At 43.9% G+C, this 23,226-nt stretch overlaps 1 protein-coding gene across 4 annotated transcripts in view; it reads left to right on the top strand.

Moving 5' to 3' along the window:
* Positions 1-23,226, top strand: part of XYLB (xylulokinase) — a 145,750-nt gene that overhangs the window by 64,963 nt on the left and 57,561 nt on the right. For all 4 annotated transcript variants that reach the window (XM_061556964.1, XM_061556963.1, XM_061556962.1 and 1 more), the window contains 2 exons: positions 3,747-3,862; positions 20,315-20,388. In XM_061556964.1, coding sequence (XP_061412948.1) covers positions 3,747-3,862; positions 20,315-20,388 — 190 coding nt within the window. The remainder of the gene's footprint in view (positions 1-3,746; positions 3,863-20,314; positions 20,389-23,226) is intronic.

The following is a 23,226-nucleotide window of genomic DNA, read 5'->3' as shown; positions in this document are numbered from 1 at the left end:
GATTAATGATTACGCCGTTAAGGATGCATTTGCGAACCATGTGCATCCCCCCAGCCTGCTGAGACGCTCTCGCTTTTCAGGACAGTATTGAGCGTTTCCATGATTCCTGGAATTCAGGGTTAACAACGCCCCAGCATTCCAAATGCACAGTTTTAGTTTCACATGCGTTGCCTTTGCAAATCCTTGCCATATAATCACACTCTCCCTATCCTCCGAGTATTGATAGGGCAATTTAAATACAGTTTAGCTTGACAACTATGATCACCAAAGTCTTGTGATGTTGTCAATACATGCCACTCTTCTTGCCTTCTTTAGAGAGGTAATGTTTTTTTATATATATATCCACTTCAGTGAGCCGTATGTCAGCCGTGATGTTTCCCCATGTTAACATTCTGGAATGGTTCTGCGACTGAGCTCCTAAACTCAGTTTTAAGGTTCTGCATTTAAATCCCAGTTGGGGGTCCACTGTAGAAAAGAGCACCCAATAGTGAAACTTTTTAACAGTGTGTCTTATATCACATGCCAACCGTATTCCGATGTAGAGATTAGGGTGGTGATAGTGGCGAGATGTTAACTCCCTCGCCTGGTATACAGGAGGTCGTGGGTTCAATCCCGACCCAGACACCTGTATATTTGGAGTTTGCATGTTCTCCCTGTGGTCGTGTGGAATTTGCTCCGGGTCCTCCGGTTTTTCCCTCCACATTTAGAATCAACATGCATTTAGAGTATTTGGCTGCTATAAATTTCCACGTGATAAGCCACTTCGTTTATCTATCATTTGTGTCCAAATCGCTTCTGAAAAGGGGCTGTTTTGTATAGCTCAGTGGGCTTTACCTGGTGAAAAAAAATATAAACTTTTTTCAGTTGCAGTTTTACATGCATGGATTTAAATGTACCGGGGGGGGGGGGGTTCTGTGAATAAAGATATATTCAATTATTCCGGAACCCTTGCCAGGGTTTATTTAGTACAAAACATGTCGTCGATTGAGCATCACCCTCACAGCCAGTGGACCATCCCAGGCAAAAAAAAAGTCCGCTGCTTCAAATCCTGTAAGGCGGGACTCAGGCATATGTACGATTAGAAGGTGGAGACATCAGCATGGTTTGATGTTAGGGCAGGCATTCGTCAAGGTTTTATTTCGTCTCCCACGTTGTTTAACATCGTGCTTGACTTCTCACAATTCAACTCGTCATGACCTGTGTTGGCCTTAGTAGGTCCTTGCTAATAATACTTCCAATTACAGGCCCAATAATGATAAAGGAAGGGAGAAAGTCATCATTTTGGGGGATTTTTTCCGTGTGTTTTTTTTAGTGTTTCCTAATTACCATTTGCCTTGAACAACTCACGCCTTACATCGACAGAATGCAAGGGTAATGATTTTAAATTCTTACAATGAGTTACATTTAAATTATGTCTACCTATTGTACACACAATGCTGCATTCTAATCACCGCTGTTTAAGCCGTGTACAGTAGTGAGCGCACATTGTTGACAGCCCTGCATCGAGGTGTTGACTTGAGATTAAATGCATCCATACAAATATATATTTAAAAGTAGCTTCAAGGAGTAAAATTTTCCGCAATGAAAAAGCCATGAATATAAATGTAAGCTTGCTGAATGACAACTAAAAATACCCAGAGGTAATATATAAAATAACAATGAAAAAAATACTTATTTGGTACAAATGATTGTATGTGTAACTGCTCACTTGCTTGATTTATTCTTGTCCAGGAAATGTAAAATGTTGTCGAAGATGGGAAAATTAGTGAACTATCTAATATATATAATACATTTTTAACAATCTTACGGTCTCATACATATGTATTGTTGTACAACTACGTGGAGACGAGGAATACTAGAAGGGTTGTTGACGTTTATTAACGCACACTCTCACTCGACATCCTACACTCACAACAGTGTAGGTGCACTCTCTTTCTCCGTCCTTCACACGGACACAGAATAACGAATTGGACTCTACCCCGGCTATTCCCTTGGCTCTCTCACTCGTCTGCCCGGGGTGGGGGATCAGCCAACACCGCCCCGCGAGGAGGAGAAAGACCCCTACTCCAGCCGGTCCTTAGCCTGGCCCCCAACGACGACCACGCCTTTGTCACGGGGTCCCCCTTAAGAACCGTTTGGGCGGCTCCTCCCCCAAGCTCGGCCCCGCCCACTTTCCCGAAAGTGCTTTCCGAAAGCCCCTTAGGTAACCCGTGACGTTACGTCATCCTTGGCCCCGTATAACTCTCAACCAGCTCGCACCTCAATCCGCTCACCCCCTCATTGGTTACTCACAATACTCCTCTACACATATATTGCAACACATGTTTACATGTACAAAGCATCGAAATGATGTGGCCACATCTCAAATGCAATAGTGTAGCACCCCTGATCCTATTGTAGCAATGATACATTCCAATGTCAGGGACCAGTTTATTCCGAGTACAACTACTGTTCCTATGAGTTAATGCATGCACTTTCATCCAGTGATTAGTATTTTACCTACCCTAGAAGAATCATGAGTTTGATTATTGACTGGGAAATCAACTCACAACCTTCTAGTTGTGAATTGAGTGCACTTGCTACATTTCAACCTGGCTGGATATACCAATAACACATTTTTCACGATATTACATCTTCGTCCGGCCCGTGCTCACCAAGCTGCATTGGCTTCCAGTTGCTGAACGAATACATTATAAGGTTGTAATCATAGCACAAAGTGCTTGCCACAAATTGACCACAATACCTTTCTGATTTTGTAAAGGGGTATAAGCCATCATGCAACCTCCGGTCATCCTCACAGTGGCGTTTAGCTAGCCATCAAACAAAGACGGTCACTGCATCGCACGCTTTCAAATGCGCTTTCTGCTGCCGTCTGGAACACTTTTCCTTCTGATATTAGGAATCCACTGGAGCTATGCACTTTTAAATCTCGATTAAAAACTCATGTCTTGAGATCTGCTTTTTGTGTTTAGTTTGTTGTCCTTCACCCTGCACCTCTGATTAGCACAGTTGGCTACGTACAATGCTAAAGAAGTTCAACATGCTTACATATGTAATGGGTTCCGTAGACACTTATAGAGGTAACTTCTTTATTACAATACAACACTCCAACAGTCCTGATACTCTGTTACAGCCTAGGTACACAGCCTAGATACACTACTCTGGCTACGCTCTGGGGTCCTCCGGCTACGATTACCCTAGGGGAGGCTACCTGACCCGACCCAGCCAAGGTGCGGGTCTGGACTCTGGCTTCCTCGTAACTCGCCCTTACAAGGACGTAGAGCCGGGAGTCCCAGAGTCCCACCACTGGCCCGCACAGTGTCCTGGCCCTTACAAGGACAAGCGGGACGAGGGGGTCCAGGGTCCTAAGCTGACTGGCTGGCGGGTCTTGGGTCTTGAGCTGCGACTGGCCCCGATCGGCCAGGGAGCTGCCCTTTTATGCCTCGTCCCCAACGAGGGGTGGGGTTATGTGCGCCCCCAGATATCCCACAGAGCACACACAGCCCCCCCCCGTTGGTGGCGCCAAGGGACTTAACTGTCTGGGGTGCCTGGGATCCTAGCGCCTGGCGCCGAGGGCTTATCTGTCTAGGGTCCCAGAGCCCCCAGCAGCTCCTCCCCTCTTATGGCACTACACATACATTACAACGCAACTGGCCTCGGCCTAGATTTTCGTTTAAACCAATGCTACACCTTGCACAATTTTAGGCATTAATTTGACTGACATTGGATGGTGGTGTCTCATACAGCTTCAAGAATGCGTCGCTGACACGGGAGCGCGTGCGGGACCGCTGTGCTGCAGGATCGTGGGAAGAGTTCTCCAGGGCTCTGAGAGCCACACCGCCTGGAAACGGAGGAAACATCGGTGAGCCTGTTAACCCAGTGGCATCCAGGGTGAATCTCTAGCTTTTGCAACAGCGAGGGTTGCTCTGTGCCTCTCTATGGAGCCAACATTGTGTGGATGAGATCACTGGCACACACAAGTACAAATTTCGCGGGAATCAATGTAGTTGTTTTGGCAGAGATTTGATGGAAACCGGTGGAATTTACTATATAGCCCCCATTGCACGGGGCAGATTTAGGACCTGCCCACACCAGTCAGTGTTTCTACCCAGTCTTTCTCATGCTTTGAAAGGGATTACTGCGTAAACTATCAATTTCAAGCACAACTTCATGTCTTGGGTACACTAGAAGATTTAATAAGTGAGCTCTTTAGTGATATGAAAAATAAGCATAGCATAGTGGTAGCAGCTCGATAAAACATCACCTTTAAAATGAGCTTTCATTAAACAGCAGTGTGTATCGTGAGTGGTACTCATAACACTGTAACTCATCATAAAATGAATACTGCATTGTGAGAAGACAAAGTTTTTAGGTATCAAAGTTTTTAGGTATTCACCAATATATGTTAGTTTAACCACATTTCCTTAGAAAATTGTTTAACGCAAACGTATGTATGTACATCTCTTAGACGTGGCGATTTGGGTTAGTCTTAAACTGTGGAACAAGCCAGACACAAAGCTCTCCCTCGCCTCTTTGAAATTGAAGGTTAAGGTGAAATTGCTCAGGAATTCACTTTAATTCTGGTTGTGTGCACATTATCTACCCCTTGTTTGGATGTACGCAATGTGCCCTCTGAGTGCTGTGCAGTCCCTTGTCTCACATTTCAAGACGTAACAAATTTGCAAAGACCCTGAGTATTGGCAAAGCCTTATTAATGGAGAGCTCTTCCAAACCGGTCTCATTAAAGGTTTTAAATATATAATGTGGCTGGTTATTGCAAAGCTATTCCAAACTCGTGCCATTAAAAATGTTAAATATTGAATTATCTGGATAATGCAAAGCCCTTCTCAACCAGCCTCATTTAAGGTCTTAAATATCGAACGCACCTGGTTAATACACAGCTCATACCAGTTCTCATTAGAGTCTCGAAATGCAGACATTGTTAACTGCAGTGTTTGTGATTACTAATACATTTATTTTCTTGATTTAGTACAATCTACATTGTACTAAATATTTAAAATCATACCATTTATTAAAACTCCCTTAATTTTGCACAGACCTGATAGTCCCACAATCCCCAACCTCAGCCACATTAAAAGCCACCTTGGAGACCTGGCTGACACTGATAAATTAGTGAGGGAAATTGGACAAATGTCCTCTAGTGTCACTGGGCACAGGTAGTCATCGAGAATCGGCTGGGATTGTGTGGCCTGCTCCATCGGCTTTTCTGTTAAACCAGACAATGCGCTTTCATCAAACGCTGGTGACATGCAGAAGGCAGTACAGCAAGCAAATCTTCTACCCACCTGTCATTGGCAACCCATCACGTGTTTTCTTTAACTTTTACCCTGGGTGCTAGTTTTTTCCACACACAAAACAAATGTACAAATTGATGAAACGTACGGTGCGAAAGATGTTCAACATACGTAGAATATTATTTCTTTAGAACTGCCTTTTGTCTTTAGTTTGTTGTCCTTCCCCCACACCTCTGATTAGCATGGTTGGCTATGTATGGTGTGAAAGAAGTTCAACATACATACATCCCAGGCATTTTCCTGATTAAATGAAATATGTTTTTTATTATAATTAATATTTATTTTGGGTTAGGCCATGTAATAATCTGACCATATTTCTAAGGAAATTTATTTTCACCGGTAAGCTGAAGAACAATTCTCACAGCCATATTTAGCAATTGGCAACTGGCAATTGCAAAAACCCCACTGAAGAATCGAAACCTTATTGTGGTGGTGGGGTTTGTGTGTTGTAATTGCCCTTCAGAGCTATGTCACCTGGAGTCTTGTACTCCTGGTCAGGTCTCTCTTGGCGAACATATCTGGGGGGAGGATCCAGACAAATAACGGTCCAAACAAAATCCCCTTGTAAATGGTTCAAAATTATAAAAATCAGAGAACTTCGCCTGGACAAGGTATACCAGGACAGGCCGAGGGGTAGTGTTCGCCGGCAAGCACCTGGTGGCCTGGTGATCCACGTAACCCGGTCAGGCCCAGCCCGAAATGGCTACGTGCTGCAGTGCTGTGGGCCCACCATCCACAGGACCAAGGGTGAGGGGTAGGTGCGATGCCATTATAGCAGGGAAAGGGATGATCTCAGACGGACTGGACCTTGGCAATGGACACTCGCTATACGAACGTGGAACGTCACGTCATTGGGAAGGAAGGAGCCAGAGCTGGTGGAGGAGGTGGAAAGATAATGACTAGGTCTCACCTCCACACACAGCATTGACACTGCCACCAAACTTCTTGATTGAAGGTGGTTTCTCTCATATTCCAGAGTCACCCCTAGTGAGAGGCCCCGGGCGGGTGTGGGGATAGTCACAAGCCCCCGTCTGGCTGCTGTTCAGTTGGAGTTTGTCCCAGTAGATGAGAGGATCGCCTCAATGAGACTTCGGGTCTCAGGAAGGAAAACTCTTGACTGTTGTGTGCACTTATGCACCAAACAGCAGTTCAGAGTATTTGGCCTTCTTGAAGACGGTGGGTGCAGTGCTCGACAGAGTGCCGCCTACCGACTCCATTGTCTTACTGAGTGAATTCAATGCTCACGTGGGAAATGATGGAGATACCTGGAGAGGCATGATTGGGATGAATGGCCCTCCTGATCTGAACCTGAACGGTGAGATGTTATTGGAATCTTGCGCTAGTCACGGAATGTCAATAACAAACACCATGTTTGAACACAAGGATGCTCATAAGTGTATTTGATACCAGAGCACCTTGGGCCGAAGGTCAATGATTGACTTTATAGTTGTATCATTGAACCTAAGGCCGTATGTTCTGGACGCTCGGGTGAAGAGAGGGACGGAGCGGGCAACTGATCACCACCTGGTGGTAAGTTGGATCCGACGCTTGGGGCACCGACCAGATAGACGTGGAAGGCCCAAACGAATAGTGCGGGTTTCGTGGAAATGTCTGAGGGAAGACCCAGTGCAGAAAAAATTCAACTCCAGGGGAGGTGGTGGACATTGAGTCCGAGTGGACTTTGTTCAGGACCTCGATTATGGATTCAGCTGCGAAAAACTACGGCCTGAAGGCAGTTGGTGCCTGTCATGGTTGCAACCCTAGCACCTGCTGGTGGACACCAGTGGTGAGGGAAGCAGTCAAGTTGAAGAAGGAGGCTTTCTGAGCAGCCCTGGAAACAGTTGGGGGGGTCGGATCCATCACGACTGCTTCAGTTGCTGTGGCTTTCGAGGGCTTTCGTAGCGGCAAAGCTGCTGGGGTGGACGAAATTCGCTCAGAGTTGTTGAAAGCGCTGGACAATGTAGGAGTGTCGTGGTTAACACGTCTCTTCAATGTTGCATGGAAGGGTGGGTAGAGTACCTCTGGATTGGCAAACTGGGGTTGGGGTTCCAATTTTTAAGAAAGGGGACCAGAGGGTGTGCTCCAACTACAGAGGCATCACACTACTCAGCGCCCCAAGTAAAACCTATGCCAGAGAGGAGGCACCATTCGGTTGTCAAGCCTCATATTCATGAGGAACAATTTGGATTCCGTCATGGTCGTGGAACAATGGACCAGCTCTTTTCCTTCTCACAGATATTTGAGGGATCATGAGAGTATGCTTGGAGAAAGCATATTACCATGTTCCCCGCAATGTCTTGTGAGAGTATGATGTACCGGTGCCATTTTTGTGTGCTATCCAGTCCCTTTATTCCCAGGGTAAGAGCTGTTGACGTATTCTTGGTGTTGATTCAACGTCGTTCACTGTGGCTCCGCCAAGGGTGCGTCTTGTCTCCACTCCTGTTTGTGATTTTCATGGACAGGATATGAAGGCGCAGCCAAGGCATGGAGAATATCCAGCACAGGGGCATGGAGGTGGTTTCGCTGCTTTTTGCTGATGACGTTGTCCTCTTTGCCTCGTCAGTCTGTGATCTCCAGAGTGCATTTGAACGGTTTGATGCCAAGTGTGAAGCGGCTGGGATGAGGCTCAGCCCCTCGAAATATGGGGTCATGGTTCATTCCTAGGATACGGTGGATTGTTTTCTCCAGGTGAGGGGGGAACAGCTGCCCTTAGTGGAGGAGTTTAAGTACCTCGGAGTCTCTTTGGCGAGTGATGGTAAGTGGGAGCGGGAGATCGGCCTGCGGATCAGTGCAGCGTCCGCAGTGTTGCGGGCGCTGTACCGTTCCATGGTAGTGAAGCGGGAGCTGAGTTCTCGAACAAAGCTCTCAGTTGACCAGTCGATCTACATTCCCATCCTCACCTATGGTCATGAGCTTTGGATAATGACCCGAAAGGATGAGATTACAGGTACAAGGGGCCGAAATGAGGTTTCTCCGCAGAGTTGCCAGGCTCACTCTCCGTGTTCGGGTGAGGAGCTCGGTAATCAGGGAGAGCCTCAGAGTCGAGCCGCTGCTCCTCCGGATCGAGAGAAGTCAGTTGAGGTGGTTCGGGCACCTGGTAAGGATGCCACCCGGTAGACCCCCCCCCCACCCCCCTGGAACTCCACCGGGCACGTCCCACTGGGTGGAGACCCCGGGGCAGGCCCAGGACACTCTGGTTGAACTATGTCGCTCTGCTGGCCTGGGAACGCCTGGGAATTCCTCAGGAAGAGCTAAAGTCTGTCGCCAGGGAAAGGGAGGTCTGGACCGCCCTACTCAACATCATGCCACCACGACCTTCATCAGGACGAGAGAACTGAGAAACGAATGAACAAACAATTTCTAAAACTAACTGGTCAGCTGAGACAATAGAAATGTGTACGTTATCGCGTGTGCATGTGATGAATAATTTGTTCGGCCTTGTCGAATAGTGAAAGGTTTTAACTACAACATATTTGGTAAGATCATTGTGAGGTCTAAGCCAAATATGGATTACTAGCTGTACTACCCGGCTTCACCCAGGACTTGGATCCACCACGCCCAGCCGCCTTTGTCTCCCCAGTGGCCATGTTCACACACCACAGCAGTTAGTCCACCTAGGGGAGGCCCAGGAGCAGTTGAAATAATCATTACCGGTGGTGGCCGTGAGCGGGAATCAAACTCACAAGGCAACATGTAATTTAAATGAGTCAATACATTTCAGTAACAACAAAATGACACGTGGAAGTATCAGTTGAACATTGTGTCTAATTGCAAAGTACACGTCTCCTTCAATACAACCAAAATGAGTCCTGTTCAGATTTAAGCAAACGTGCGTTTTGAACAGCCCTCACCATACAAACAAATCCTGGCTATCTTCACCTCATCAATACCGTGCTTTTTTCCCTTAAAGACCTCAATGTCCTTGTAGCTAATTGCATGGCTTGTTTCGATTAGCCCGAGCCCATTTAAAATAGCAACGGTGTACGTCTTACTTTGAAAAATGTAAACCGTTCTTTATTTATCTCCTTGAAATATTTTAGTGAAGCTAGTCAATATTATTTTCAGTGCTTGTGCAATGACAATGCGTTCAAATGCTCAAACCCACTTGACTTATGTAGAACCGAGGAACATAGGAAGAACACAAACAGCTTGAGATTTTATATATTAGTTATTATTTTAGACCACAGTATTGTTAAATTACGAATATGTCTACCTCATGTGGAATGTTTATAATTGCGGCTTGCCTCGTTGTTTAGTTCCAATAATTATCATTTAGTATCTTTATCAACATTACGCTTTAATTATGTCAACATTTCTCATCCATATTCTTCCACTTTATCAGAGACAGTAAAACTTGTTATTTTGCTGCCCCTAAGAGTCACACAACTCATGTAAAATCGTTTAGACTCAAACGTTGTCTCTTCCCGTGTAATAAACAGTCATGTTTTTTTTTCTCCCCCATCACTGTGCTGGGGCAATCATGCAAACTCTAAGGCACTGAGCCCTAGATGGGAAAAAATAAAACTTGTGTTTGTGAAGATACACGGCAAAACACCAGCTGACACCCTGCACTCTTTAACCCACCATCTACGAAGCATCTCTCCACTTCCAGAACACCTTTAACAGTGTGCAAGGCTTTGGTCAGCAGCACCAACCAATTATGAAACTGGGTTGTCCTTAAGTTATTTGCATGAATCCCTGTCAAATGAGCCATTTTGTATTTCCCCTGATGGTTACAGAGCATGCCTGGGGTTGTGGGGAACCGTTTGCCATTTGCCCCGTCGCCCCACAAAAACCACATGGTGGTCGAGGAATTAATCGGACAGGGTTAAGGGAGCACTGATCAGTAATCCCCTCGTCGCCCATGTCTGGTGCACGGTCCTGCACGTAATTTGTTTTATCGATTGTCCTTTTTTCGGCGTGGCTACCGGCGCGCCTTGTCGGAGCTGGAACCTCATCCGTCAGGCTGACACACACCTCGCACTCTCGCTAACGGCCTCCCCTTATCGGCACGCACGCACGTACCGCAGCACGTTGCCCCTCCACGAAGCACGGCCACAGCGACGCACAACCTTTTCCTTCGCAATCGTTTGAGGTCCAACACTTTTGAAATCCGCAGCTCTATACACGATTAATGATGCTTTGTTTTTGGAGTGAAGATTTTTTTTTTTCTTCGAGAAATTCATAAATCCTCATTTTCTTAGACGTGTTCCCAAGCAAACCATGGTAGTGCTTATCTACATCAGTAGCGGGGACCAGTGTATTAATGTAACAGCCAGTGTTCACTTTCCACGTATCAGTTCTTATTTTCGCCACCGTGTTGGAATGATGGGTTAAATTGACCTCCAATCAATGTGCGTTCACTTATTTACCATTCTGAGGAAATAGCCACTTCATAGTCTTTATAGGAATATCTAAAATTACTACACGAAACTAAACTCTTTTATTTTTATTTTAACTTAAACCTTTCGTAACTGCAGGAATTCATTTCTTTGGTTCTTTCGGTGAAGTCATGTAAATAGAAAAATTATAGGAATGAAAATAAAGTGAATAAAATGAAAATAAGAAAAACAAACAAAACACTAATGTAGACTGTAGCCTTGTTCTAAATCAGAGTGAGTGTACTGGCAGTCTATAATGTAGACTGTAGTCTGGTTCTAACCTGAATAAAATAAAATAACGATAATCAAATAAAAACAAAAACCACGACGTTTCGATCGCAACACAAGCGGTCGTCAGCAGGAAAAAGGGGGGTTATCCTCTAAAGGCAAACTGTTTATAAAGGTTTAGATATTGGCATAGCCCAAGTGTGTCAGCAGCATGGGCGGGGCAGCTGATGTAAATGTAGGAAACAACTAAGCAGTTAGTGGGTCTCCACCAAAAGGGCCTCCAGGAAATCATTGCACCTTGCTCCACACACCCACACTGCTGACGGTGGAGGTTGACAAAGAAAACACAAATCAAGTCATGACCCAAAGTGGTTGACGACATCTCTCCAATGATTGCCAAGTTTATAACCATCCTCTCGGTTGAAACTGTGTCTGTGTCTTTATAAAGGGATGGCTTCATGGACGAATCTTTGTTGATAGCCAGTAGGCTTGCAAAGTACCATGACATTATTGCCCAGGTCTATGTAGCTCTTAAGGGTTTGGGACACATCGCTGCGGACGTGACAATATCTGAAATCGCTGCAAGCCTCGGCAGCGCACAGATACCAGTCAGCAACATCAGTAAGGATGAGCATTTTGAGTTATCTCAATTTAAAAAGAGGGATGATATCGTCATACTCTCAGCCGGCATGGACAAACCCGTGTACAATCACAAAATTCAGGACCTACTTAATGATGGCAGCTACACATTAATTAAAAGAGATCCCACCAACAGCCTCGTTACAAAAACGAACAGTATCATCACTGATTCAGCTTCATTAATTGAACAGACCAAACGGTTTTCCTTAAAACCTTCTGCTGCTAGACCACCCAGATTGTATGGCTCACCAAAAATCCATAAAGAAGGTACACCCCTTCGTGCCATCGTCTCCACCATTGGCTCACCCACCTACAAACTGGCCTGATATCTGTCTGAGACATTACAGCCATTCACTGGCAAGACCACCTCTTCTGTTCTTAACTCAGCTCACCTGGTATCCTCAATTAAAGATCTCACTGTCCCCAGGTGATTTGCTCATTAGTTTCGATGTAGTTTCTTTGTTCAGCAAAGTTCCTGTGCCCGATACCATTGCAATCATTGAAAATTTGGTCTAACAAGGATTGAATGCTGATGTACCGGCCCTGGTGAGACACTGCCTCACCAACACATACTTCACCTGGAATGGAACATTCTACAAACAAACTGAAGGCACCCCAATGGGTTCTCCTTTATCTCCGGTTGTAGCCAACATTTTCATGGAAAATTTTTGCTACAGTCTACATCATAGACTGCCAATACGCTCACCAGCTTAAAAACCAGGATACAGTCTACATTATAGACTGCCAGTACACTCACCGAGGTTAAGAACCAGGCTACAGTCTGCATTTGTGTTTTTTAGTTTTTAATCTTTTTATTTATATTCACTTTATTTGTATTCTTTTTTCTATCTACGTGACTTTACCGAAAGAACCACAGAATATATTTTTTATTTTACCATTGAAGGCCCACTGAGCTATATAGCTCTTTTCAGAAGCGATCTTGCCCTAAATGATAGCTTAACGAAGTACCTTATAATGTGGAAATGTATAACAGCCAAAAACTCTAAACGCATATTGATTCTAAATGTGGAGGGAAAACCAGAAGACCCAGAAAAAAATCTACTCGCCCACGGGGAGAACATGCAAACTCTAAACATACAGTCTTCAGGGTCAGGATTTAATCCACAACCTCCTGTATACCATGCGAGCTAGTTAACATCTCACCACCTTGGTGCCCTACACAAGACTTGCATTACACGTTACACCATATCAGACCTTGCTCATCTTAAGTAGGTGTTCTATTTGGAGTTTTTGTGCATTTAGAAATTTTTTTTTTCAGCAGCCTTTCCGGCCTACCACAAATTTGAATAACCCTGATTCGGCTTCTTGAGCTTTTACTGCATAATAATTGCTTATCCACTTAGTCTCAATACTTTTATAGGGGGATTCCTGCCAAGTGTTCACAGTCGGGGTGCGATGTTGCAACATGTATTTCCATTTGAATAATATTCAAGTACATTTAGGTTTTGTAATTCTTACCGCACATATATACAACTATTTTATTCCTGTCATGCATAGCCGACAACTCACCACTTTAATGTTGCCCGGTTTTGCTTTCGAGTTAGAAACTGCAGAAATGCACGTAAAATAACTTATTCCTGCGGAGGGAGCTGGTAGGAACGTTGGGTTGCTCGGTCAATGGCCAGAGTCAACGGCGGCATGGTGTATTCCGAAAATATGGCCGACTGTGAGGGCGGGCACAAGCCGGCGTGAGTAGATTAAACGTTGAGTTTTATAAGGGCACCACGGGGTGACCAGCCCCTCCCCACGCAGCCCCACCCAGCCCCACCCTCGCCACCCAGCCCCTCCCCACCCTCCCCTCCCCATCCAGCCCCACCCTCCCCACCAGCTCCTCCCTCCCCACCCAGCTCCTCCCTTCACGACGGACGAACACAACAATCCCCTGTGGGCTGGTGTAACCAGGAGGTTCCTACCAGTAAAATACATGTGCATTATCCCTGTGGTGACACCCTTGGGAAAATTTGGAAAGAGAAAAAACACATTGATACACACTCCAGGCTTTTACTAACTTGATTCATGAAACTGCAGTGTGGTCTGATGAGTGGCAGGAGTTTTTTTAAAATAAGATTGTGTGAAATGAACTGGCTTGTTGTTTTAGGTCACGTTACATCATTCCTATATACCACTGTTAAGTCTATTGCATTGTTACATAACAATAAAATGGGAACCCATTCCATTCCAAGAAGCACGCACGTACAGACCTGCTTTGAGAGTATTTTATATGATACTTTATTCGATTCGTTTTTTTTTTGTTTGCAAGTGGATGTCACCTTCACGCAGTAATGTTAGATAAATACTGGTGAGGTCACGGTCAAGAAAGAAGTAATGCATTGCAAAACAGAATGAGTTAGTTAAACAAACACTGTAAAGGGCAGACGGATATGTAGAGAATAGTGGCCAGGGGGCTTTGCCAGTGAGGCCATTTGCACAGGGTCAGTCGTTCCATTCTCCCTCTGCAAACCAGGGATGACCGTCATGGGACCTCCTTTGCCAGTACCAAAATATACTAATAGGGTTTTTCCCCTTTTTTCTGGCAACAAAACTGACACCTTTTGCAAGGAATCATGCTTACATTAACCACAACACTTGCAGTCAAATGCAAACAAAAAAACAATACTCTGATAATTTATGCATTGTCTTTGAAACTGATTGGTCCACACCAGAGACAGCGAACACCATATGATACTAGGCTCCAAAGAAAGCTGTCTCTGGTGTGGACCAATCAGTTTCAAAGACAATGCATAAATTATCAGAGTATTGTTTTTTTGTTTGCATTTGACTGCAAGTATTGTGGTTAATGTAAGCATGATTCCTTGCAAAAGGTGTCAGTTTTGTTGCCAGAAAAAAGGGGAAAACCCCTATTAGTACAGGGATGACCGGGCTGAGTTGATCGCCACAGGGATATGAGCTGATGACCATCGATTGTGATTCTAGTGGCTCTCGTCTCCCAGACATGTGGCATGCAAATAGAAAAATGAATGAAACAAGTCTCCTTTGCAAAATGCACAAGTAACACATGTTAGGAAAATATTACTAATTTAACATGGTTTAACATGGGTAAATAATTGTAATATACAGCCCGTTGTCAATTGATTGCGTTGTTTCATGGCAGTTGTTTGACCATACTTTACAATGTTAGTCAGCATGCGTTCTTAAAAGACATGGCCAAGATTAGTTAATATATTATTAGCCGTGGTCTGGAATCAAACTCAGGTTGGCTGGTTATAGTAAAGTACACTAACTACCACACCACCGCTAATGGGTTAATATCCACTCCGAAATTTGTCTTTCATTTGAAATGCGTACCTTATTTACTCACAACAAGATTATAATCAGTTATATAAGGTTTAACATGGCCAAGTAAACCATTTCTCAGAGTATCCACATAGCTACATTCGCTAGACATTGCATAAGACATCATTATATTTCAGGTTGGGTTTTTTTCCACAAAATACAGAGAAGATGAACGTGGTGACACAGGATAGTGAATTTAGATGTCCTCGATGTTGGATAGTGACCAAGAGGCTGCTCTCCACTGAGCCACATTTTAAAGGATCAATGAATCCATTGGCACTGCCAATCAGCGATGTTGCAGGGAATTGCAATAACATTTTTCCATCTTCTTAAAATATATATTTGGAGACGCACAATGTGGCATTGTATATGAGTTAAGCCAACTGTGTGTTGCTACCTAAATTATTTTTTTAATACCTCAGCAAAAATCTATGCTATGAAATTTAATAAATGTACATGAAGCAAGTGCTTCTTTGTGGTTATCCAATCCTGCCTTGCAAATGAGAGGTTGAATCAGCAGGCTTTCACCAATTAAATAAATAAAAAACGCTGATCGCTTGAATAAGCGCATGGGAGTATTATATAAATAATCAAATAAATGACTATGCAAAGGATATACTATGAATCTAAGTTGTACCTAATAATAGAAGTGTCAAATGAATTTTTTTTTTATTAAGCTTCAAATTAAATGCGTTCGCGAGTATTTTTTTTATACGTAACAATTTGAACGGTCTCATATGTAGTCGGTTGTCACAGTTGCCTATCTGATGGGCAACTGTGACAACTTTGCTGAGAAGCAAACGAAACCCAGAAGGCTCAAGGGGGGTGCGGGTCGGTGTAATCTTATTTTCAATAAAAGCGGGAATGCAAACTCGGAAACGTGAAGCTTTCTGGTTCGTAACTTTTGTAGCTCTCTTGAAGAATATAATGTCTCGTCAGACGAACGGGTGCAGGGGTGGCGCAGAGCAGAGAGCGTAATCATTAACGGAATGATCATTGCGGCCGCGCCCTCGCTCTGTCATCAACAGCTCAAAGCCAAACCCGAGTAAGCCATAATTGGGGGCAACCCGGAGAGGTTACGAAAGTAAATAAATATAACATGCATTTTTTTTTTAAAGTAAGCTTCCATATCAATGCTGTTCATGTACTAATTAAGCTGTGGCTTATTCCGGCCGTATCAGTCTACTGCAAAGCTCTATTCATCACAAGGAATTGTAAAGATGCGATCCTCCCGACTGTTGTACGCAATACATTTGATGTGCATTTGTGCACTCGTAATTCAAATGCTATGTACTTATCTGTTATTCTCTTGGTCTTTCTTTAAAGTCACGTAGATAGGTTCAAAGCAAATTATAATAAAAAACTACGACGTTTCGATCGCTTCTTTGAACCTATCTACGTGACTTTACCGAAAGACCCAAAGAATATGAATGTCTGCAGTCACGAAAGCTTTAAATCAATATTAACTGATCTGTTGTATGGAATTAGGTGACTGTGCCTCAGTCATACACTATGCTCTGCTGGGACTGACTCGTGTTTTCACATTTATGTTACACATTTAATTAACACTGAGTAAGAATAACTACATTTTTACAAATACAAAATCACAATTTAACCAAAGATACAACAATCTCTATTGTGCTGTTTAATCTTAATCACTTCCATCACCATGGAGCAGAGATTGAAAGGTTCGGTTTACTGAATGTGGAAGGCTACAGAAATGTTCTGATGGGCTGTAAGAATGTATGTTTCTTCTTAGTAAATTCAATGTTAGGTTTCGATTTAAAGCTTTCGTGACTGCAGGGATTCATATTCTTGGTTCTTTCGGTAAAGTCACGTAGAAGGGAAATAAGAAAATAATAAAACATTAAACAATTAAATTCTCACGACGTTTCGATTGCAACATAAGAAATCATCATCAGGTGTGAAAACCACAGGAAGAATTTTTTTTTTTAAGTGGCGGTTTTTTCTTAACGTCAGAACCACGGACAGCAACTGGCGGTTGTTCAGACGGAGGAGTCCATCGACCCTGAGGTCACAGGCTGTAGCATAGACACTGTGCAGGATAAATCTAAAATGTGTGCGGGGGAACATCAGCGCCACATTGCGACGGCAAAACACACTCAAACGCAATCATTAAACAGATGCCGTACTAACACTGCAGTTATCGAGCGGTGTGGAAGGGGGGGGGGGGGGTGCGCACGAGCGAGTGGTGTTGATTGAGGAGCGACCCTAACAACAAAGTTGAGGACCACTTTTAATGAATTGTATAAACAAGATGGGGGGGTGGGCATGTGCCGTGGGGCAGGCCGAGGCAACATACAAGAAGCTGCACAAGATCCCAACATTAACAACGACCATTCACCACCACCTCATGAATCCATGAGCCCACATGGCATGTTGTAAACACGGTCAAAGTTAAATAACAATGTCGTGCACTCATTATTATCTGTGGGTGTGGGGACGTGGTGTGCTTTCACGAGCGTTAATTATAGATCGTACTGCTTTTTTTTGTGTGTGGCTGCATGCAAAATTTTAGGAGCAAATTTTTTATTTAGCAGGAATAATGTCATGCCGACCTGATCTGGCTGCCTTGATATGATTGCCATTTGAAACGGTTTAACAATGACTCTAAATAAACAAATATAGAAGCGATAAAATCATCGGTTTGGACTGAGAGGGAAGCAGCAGCCAACATTTAAATATCATAATAAACAGACAAAAGTCTATCTCCCTGCACAAACATGAAATTACAAATTACAGTAGAACCTCTGGTCACGAACGCTTCTGACCACGACCAAATCGGATTCAGACCAAAAAAATTCACAAAAATTTTGAATCTGGTCACGAACACAAACTCGGGTGGCGATCAAACACGGCCGCGGCCGATTTCCCCTTCTGCGCCATTTTTTTGTAAGCGTCAAATTTCCTGTTGTTTGTATACAAACAACAGCGACCCACGTGTGGCCACTTGCTCAGTAATCGGTCTCAGTCAGACGTGCGCTCATTCACAGTTATGTATATAACTTTTGTTATATAAAATTCCTAGTAAGATATTAATTTTGTGAGTGTAGTCATACCCCTCCCCCCTCATTCAAGCCGTAATTTAGAGAGCGAAAGCGCTGAGTACGTACCTGTAGGCCCATGAGCCCCAATGATCAATGTGGTGGCATTCATCTGCATGTGTAAGCCAACAATAGGGAACTCTCAATTTATATCTATTGGAAAAATATAGTTAACTTCCCAATAACTGGTACTTATTTTATCAGCCCTAAGAAGATATGAGGCTGATGCAATCCTTAACTCAGAACCTTGTGATTGAGTCAGGTGCCCTTACCACAGCCCCACGCAAATGTTACATATGGTGACGCCGATGATTCCAATGACATTTTTGCGAAATCTTTTCATTTTGTGTCGATTGCTTGCTCCCAACACCGCGTTATCTTTCTCTCTACCATCCTTGCCTTGGAGTGTACAGGGGTAAATTAAGCCACAATCATAGACGTGACCATTCCGTGTTGCGCTCACGCTTTTGTGTCCAGACTTTTTCAACAGTGATAGAAAAACGGTAAAATCGTTCAGACTCCAAACAAAGTGTCCCTCTTGCCTTTTCCAGTGCGTTTATTTTTTTATCAGCAGAAGTTGCATTGAATCGTTGGTGTCTGAATGTTGGCTTGTTTCCTTTTTGGCTTGAGCAGGCGAGGTGCCAGGCCACTCATGCTTGACTTATTTTTTTATAAGAACAAAGGTTCCGTTCTGCGTATTGTGTTATCTGCTCCCACGCTTGCCTCCAAGCTGCACGCACCATCTATGTGGGAACTTTATGCACGTGTCATATTTGTCAATGTTTTTGTTAATATAATTTATTTCTTTTCTCTGTCTTATATTATTTTATTTAATCTATGCCCTATGAGTAGCAGTAATGCAGTGAAGAATGGGGCTTTTTTTACCCATTTTAATCTCCACAGTCCAAGAATATGCGATTATATTTCCCAGTCTCTCGTGTGTAATACCTAATTTTCACGGCCATTTGAGAATCGAGCTCTTTAGGCCCAGAAACAGCCCTGTGCTGACCCAGACAGTACACTGGAGCCCTGACACTCCATTAGCTTGAGCCCTCCCACTTTATCTTCCCCAGCCTCCTCCCTTGCTCGAGTCTTCAAAGGGTGCGGAAAGCGAAACTCTTGAGTTTAAGCCACACATGATGAAATCAGTTCCTCAAGAGAGGCAATGGTCTCATGCTGGTTAGAAATTACGGCATACATAAGGCATGAGTGTTGGCTGAGAGAAGCCTATTGAAGTGACTTCAGAGGGTGTTCTTTCTTTGTTCAATTTCCGAATCGAAGTTTCACTATTTAATTACAAGACTTCTGCAGTATAAATGAACATGAATCTTGGAACATATAAATAAAAAAGTAAGCATTTGACTTGTATCTGCCTCCATTTCTGTATTCTAGTTTCTAAATATATAGGACTGAATCTAAACAACACCGATTCAATGGCTGTGTTTGTTTGGTTACTTGTAAGCGGTCTTAGATGATGACAGTTCCAGTATGCAAGGACCATTTTTTCTCCAAACAAAAGCTGTATCCCATATTTCCACGTGCTTATGGGGATGCCACATTCTATATGCTTGTAGGGATTTCGGCAATCAAATGAGTTGTCAAATCCTGTAGTTATATGATGGCATTGATTATGATTATTTACAAAATAATAATGTGGATTATATTTTGGAATTAGTTATGGGTATGAGAAAGTGCGTGAAATTATGGGAGGATTTGATCCGTGTTCAAGAAATGGTGAATTTGTGCATATATCTGGGGAATATATTCCGTGGAGTCAAATTGAATTGCACGTGTTAAATTCGGTGATCATGTCCTGTGTTCACACTTTGGTTACAAATATTGGAGTGAAAAATGTACGCGTGTGTGAAAATACACAATGACTTAACATGTTGGGTAAAACAAATACATTAGAATGTCACTGAAGAGAAAGGAAAAACTTAACCATTAATTGAGCTGGCCTTCATGAAATGCAGAGTTGTCGTTTAGAGTGAGACAGTCTTAAATATACTAGAAATTATGGGTGTCGTGTTTGTAACATTGACGACGTAACAATGATTGTTAGTAGTAGGTGCAGTTACATGGTGAGGGTGCCCAACTCAGATCAAAGACGGTCACTGTATCGCACGCGTTCAGGTGTGCTTCTGCGGCCGTCTGGAACGCTCTTCCAATATCAGGAAGCCACTGTAGCTATGCACTTCTAGATCTCAAAGGAAGACTCATTTCTTGAGGACTGCTTTTTGTGTTTAATTTGTTGTCCTTCCCCGCACCTCCTATGAACACGGTTGGCTACGTACGATGCGAAAGAAGTCCAACGTACATACAGGTGCAGTAAGCTGAACCATAACGCATGCTGTGCTCATGTACCTTGCAGGGTTTTATTTCGACACGATGGAGATTACGCCACCGGCGGTGGGCGTTCACCGCTTCAATGCCGATGACGAGAAGGTGCGTCCTTGTCCGGATCGAGCGCGGCACACCCAAGTTGTGGCCACCACCAACAGTGACAGCGAATGTCTCTCCTTGTTAGTGGCCAGCCGCGCGCACTCTCAGGGTTGGCAGCAGCCAGCACGCTTGCCTTATACTCGTTTACGAACATGGACAATGCCTGCGGGCGTTGGCAGATTCACGAACCAGGGAGACGGATTTAGGCAACACGACAATAACCTGAACCTTATGTGCACATTGGATAACAACAATGGCCGTTCACCACTTAGTGGCAGTGACGTCACCACGGCGCTTGTACCATGCTAGGTACATTTTGAGGCCACATGAAGTGTCGAAGGCCTGCTGGCAGGAGGTCATGGAACAGACCCAAGTGCCTTGAGTTGACTGACTGAGATGACTGGAAAATGTACCAACTGTGTTCCCCGCTATGCCAACTTTTTGCGTTTTAGCCGCCCGGCACTCTGCTCGTTGTTGTGAGTGTCACTTCTCAGCCCTTCATTTTTGTTGAATGGCGACTGCTTCCAACTGCACAGTAGTACCCTTCATGAACCTCCTCCACAGAGGCTGATCTTGGCACTGCTTGTACCAGTCCAATCAGCTCCACATCCTTCTGTAACACATCAGTCCATCTCTTCTCTAGCCCGTGCTACTCCCCCGTTTAGCCCCATCTATGCGGCTGAACAGAAGCTGCTTGGGTATGCTGTGGCTAGGCATGCAGGCTATATGACGCAGCCAATGCAGCCTCGCTTGCTGATAACACACACTCTCACACATTAATAAACACGCTGTTGGCTATATAGCAGCTTGTGTATCGGGGAATCGAACAGAAATAAATGTTTCCACTCAGGTTTGAATATCGTTAGACGGGATTTTGGTCTTCAGTTTTAACTTATTCAAGAATTGTTTCATAATCAAATATGTGTGCATGTTCGCACAAGCACACACTGAGGTGAAAATAAACGCACGGAGATAGAGAAGCATACAGAGATGCGGGTATCGCTGTACGTTTCTCCACGTATTCGTTATGTGTAAATGTAATTTTAATTGCCTGTTATGCAATATTTGATTAATTATTTGTAGTATGCCAGGATATCTCCCATAACCAGAGAGATTCTCCACCCCAATTAGCCTGCCATCGAGGGGTTTTACCGGAGTAGTAAAGCAATAGCTACGTAGAGCCCTTTTGTCCGTTCACTGCCAGACGATAACCTCCCCACACTGTGCAGGATGGCGAATTGGGGCCTTGGGAGTGTTGGTTTAGATACCACTCACCACTAATGCTGGCTGTGGCTGGGAATCGAAGTCTGGTCATTTTATAAATAGAGCAAATCGCTAATCACTGAGCAATACCACTGTTTGTCACTACTGCAGGAGAAATAATCCTTTATTTAGATTTGTCCTGTTTGGAAGCTTTGACCACTTAAGCAATTTACTATTTTTACGTGTGAGAGGAGACTAATGTGCCCTAAGAAAAGCTACGCATGTGAGGCAATATCTCTGAATAGAGAGTGGATTTATGTTTGGAACGTCAAGTTAGAGTGACTTATAGTTTGCTGTGACGCGCACGTTCATAAGAGAGGCGCTTTTATCACCTTCTAAAAATACAAGCCCCATTCCTGCTCTTCACTTCGGCAATGGCTCGTCAGATGGTTTATCATTTGAAACAAATTTCAAAAAAACCTGATATTGCAATAATGATATCATCTCGAGCGTGCCACTTATTGCTTCGCATTCGACAGCTCCTCCAAATTCGTTACGGAGTCAAGTGCCCGAGGCCACCTGTCACAGAGCCCTGGCTGCTACCGTGGATCCGACATCCGCGACCCCGTCCCCATTTCTCTCCGCTGCAGTCATTTATACTTCATCTAAATCTTATCGTTACACAGCATGTCGAATGGTCAGAGTGCTCTGTGCGTTGGTAATGTTGCAATTTCGGTGTGGGGGGTGGGGTGGTTCACGCGCAGTTTCGGAGATCTGGAGCACGTCGGAGTTTTCTAGACTGTGTGTTTCTTTGAACAGTCTGGAAATCAGCCGCTGTGGCTGGGCTGCAGGAATGAGATGGCTCAGACAACACAACTGCTGGTTATGCCTCATTGCCACTGACGCTGCAAGGGTTTGCACCTGCGAACTTGACCCTTTCTGGTCGCACAGTCTCTGTACCGTATTATTTATCTGTGTCTCTGCGTTAATTTCGCAGCCGAAAAAAAGGAGAAGACCACTCCAATACTTATCCAAGCACATGAATGCATCATGGGACTTCCCTTTGCCAGTGTCAAAATATAAGAATAGGTTTTACCCTCTCTGGCAATGAAACAGCTGTGTTAAGATGTTAAAACACCACACAGAAATCTTTTGCAAGGAATCGTGTCTGCATTAAACACATATACTTGTGGTGAACATATAAACAAAAAAAACATGCTCTGGTTGTTTGCATGTTCGTCACAAGTATATGTGATTAATGCAAACACGATTCCTTGCATAAGGTTTCTGTTTGGTATTTTAACATCTTAACACAGCTGCTTTATTGCCAGAAAGGGTAAAACCTATTCTTATATTTTGATACTGGCAAAGGAGGTCCCACGATGTAGCTGCCCACCCCGAGCTCTCAATGTCCTGATGGTGCATTGTCTTTGTGTTGTTCGCCTTTTTGGCGTCCTCTGGTCTAACACCGTTTGACACGAGGCTCAAAAGAAAGGTGTCTCTCGTGTAGACCAATCAGTTTCAAAGACAATGCATATATTATATTCTTGGTTCTTTCGGTAAAGTCACGTAGAAGGGAAACAATAAAATAATACAAATATAAAACAATATCTTATTGTTTCCCTTCTACGTGACTTT

Source organism: Lethenteron reissneri, chromosome 23 (genome assembly GCF_015708825.2).
Source record: "Lethenteron reissneri isolate LAM-NWPU_2019-01 chromosome 23, ASM1570882v1, whole genome shotgun sequence".
Lineage (NCBI taxonomy): Eukaryota > Metazoa > Chordata > Hyperoartia > Petromyzontiformes > Petromyzontidae > Lethenteron > Lethenteron reissneri.
The sequence above is the reverse complement of the archived record's forward strand: the minus strand, read 5'-3'. Positions and strand labels throughout refer to the sequence as shown.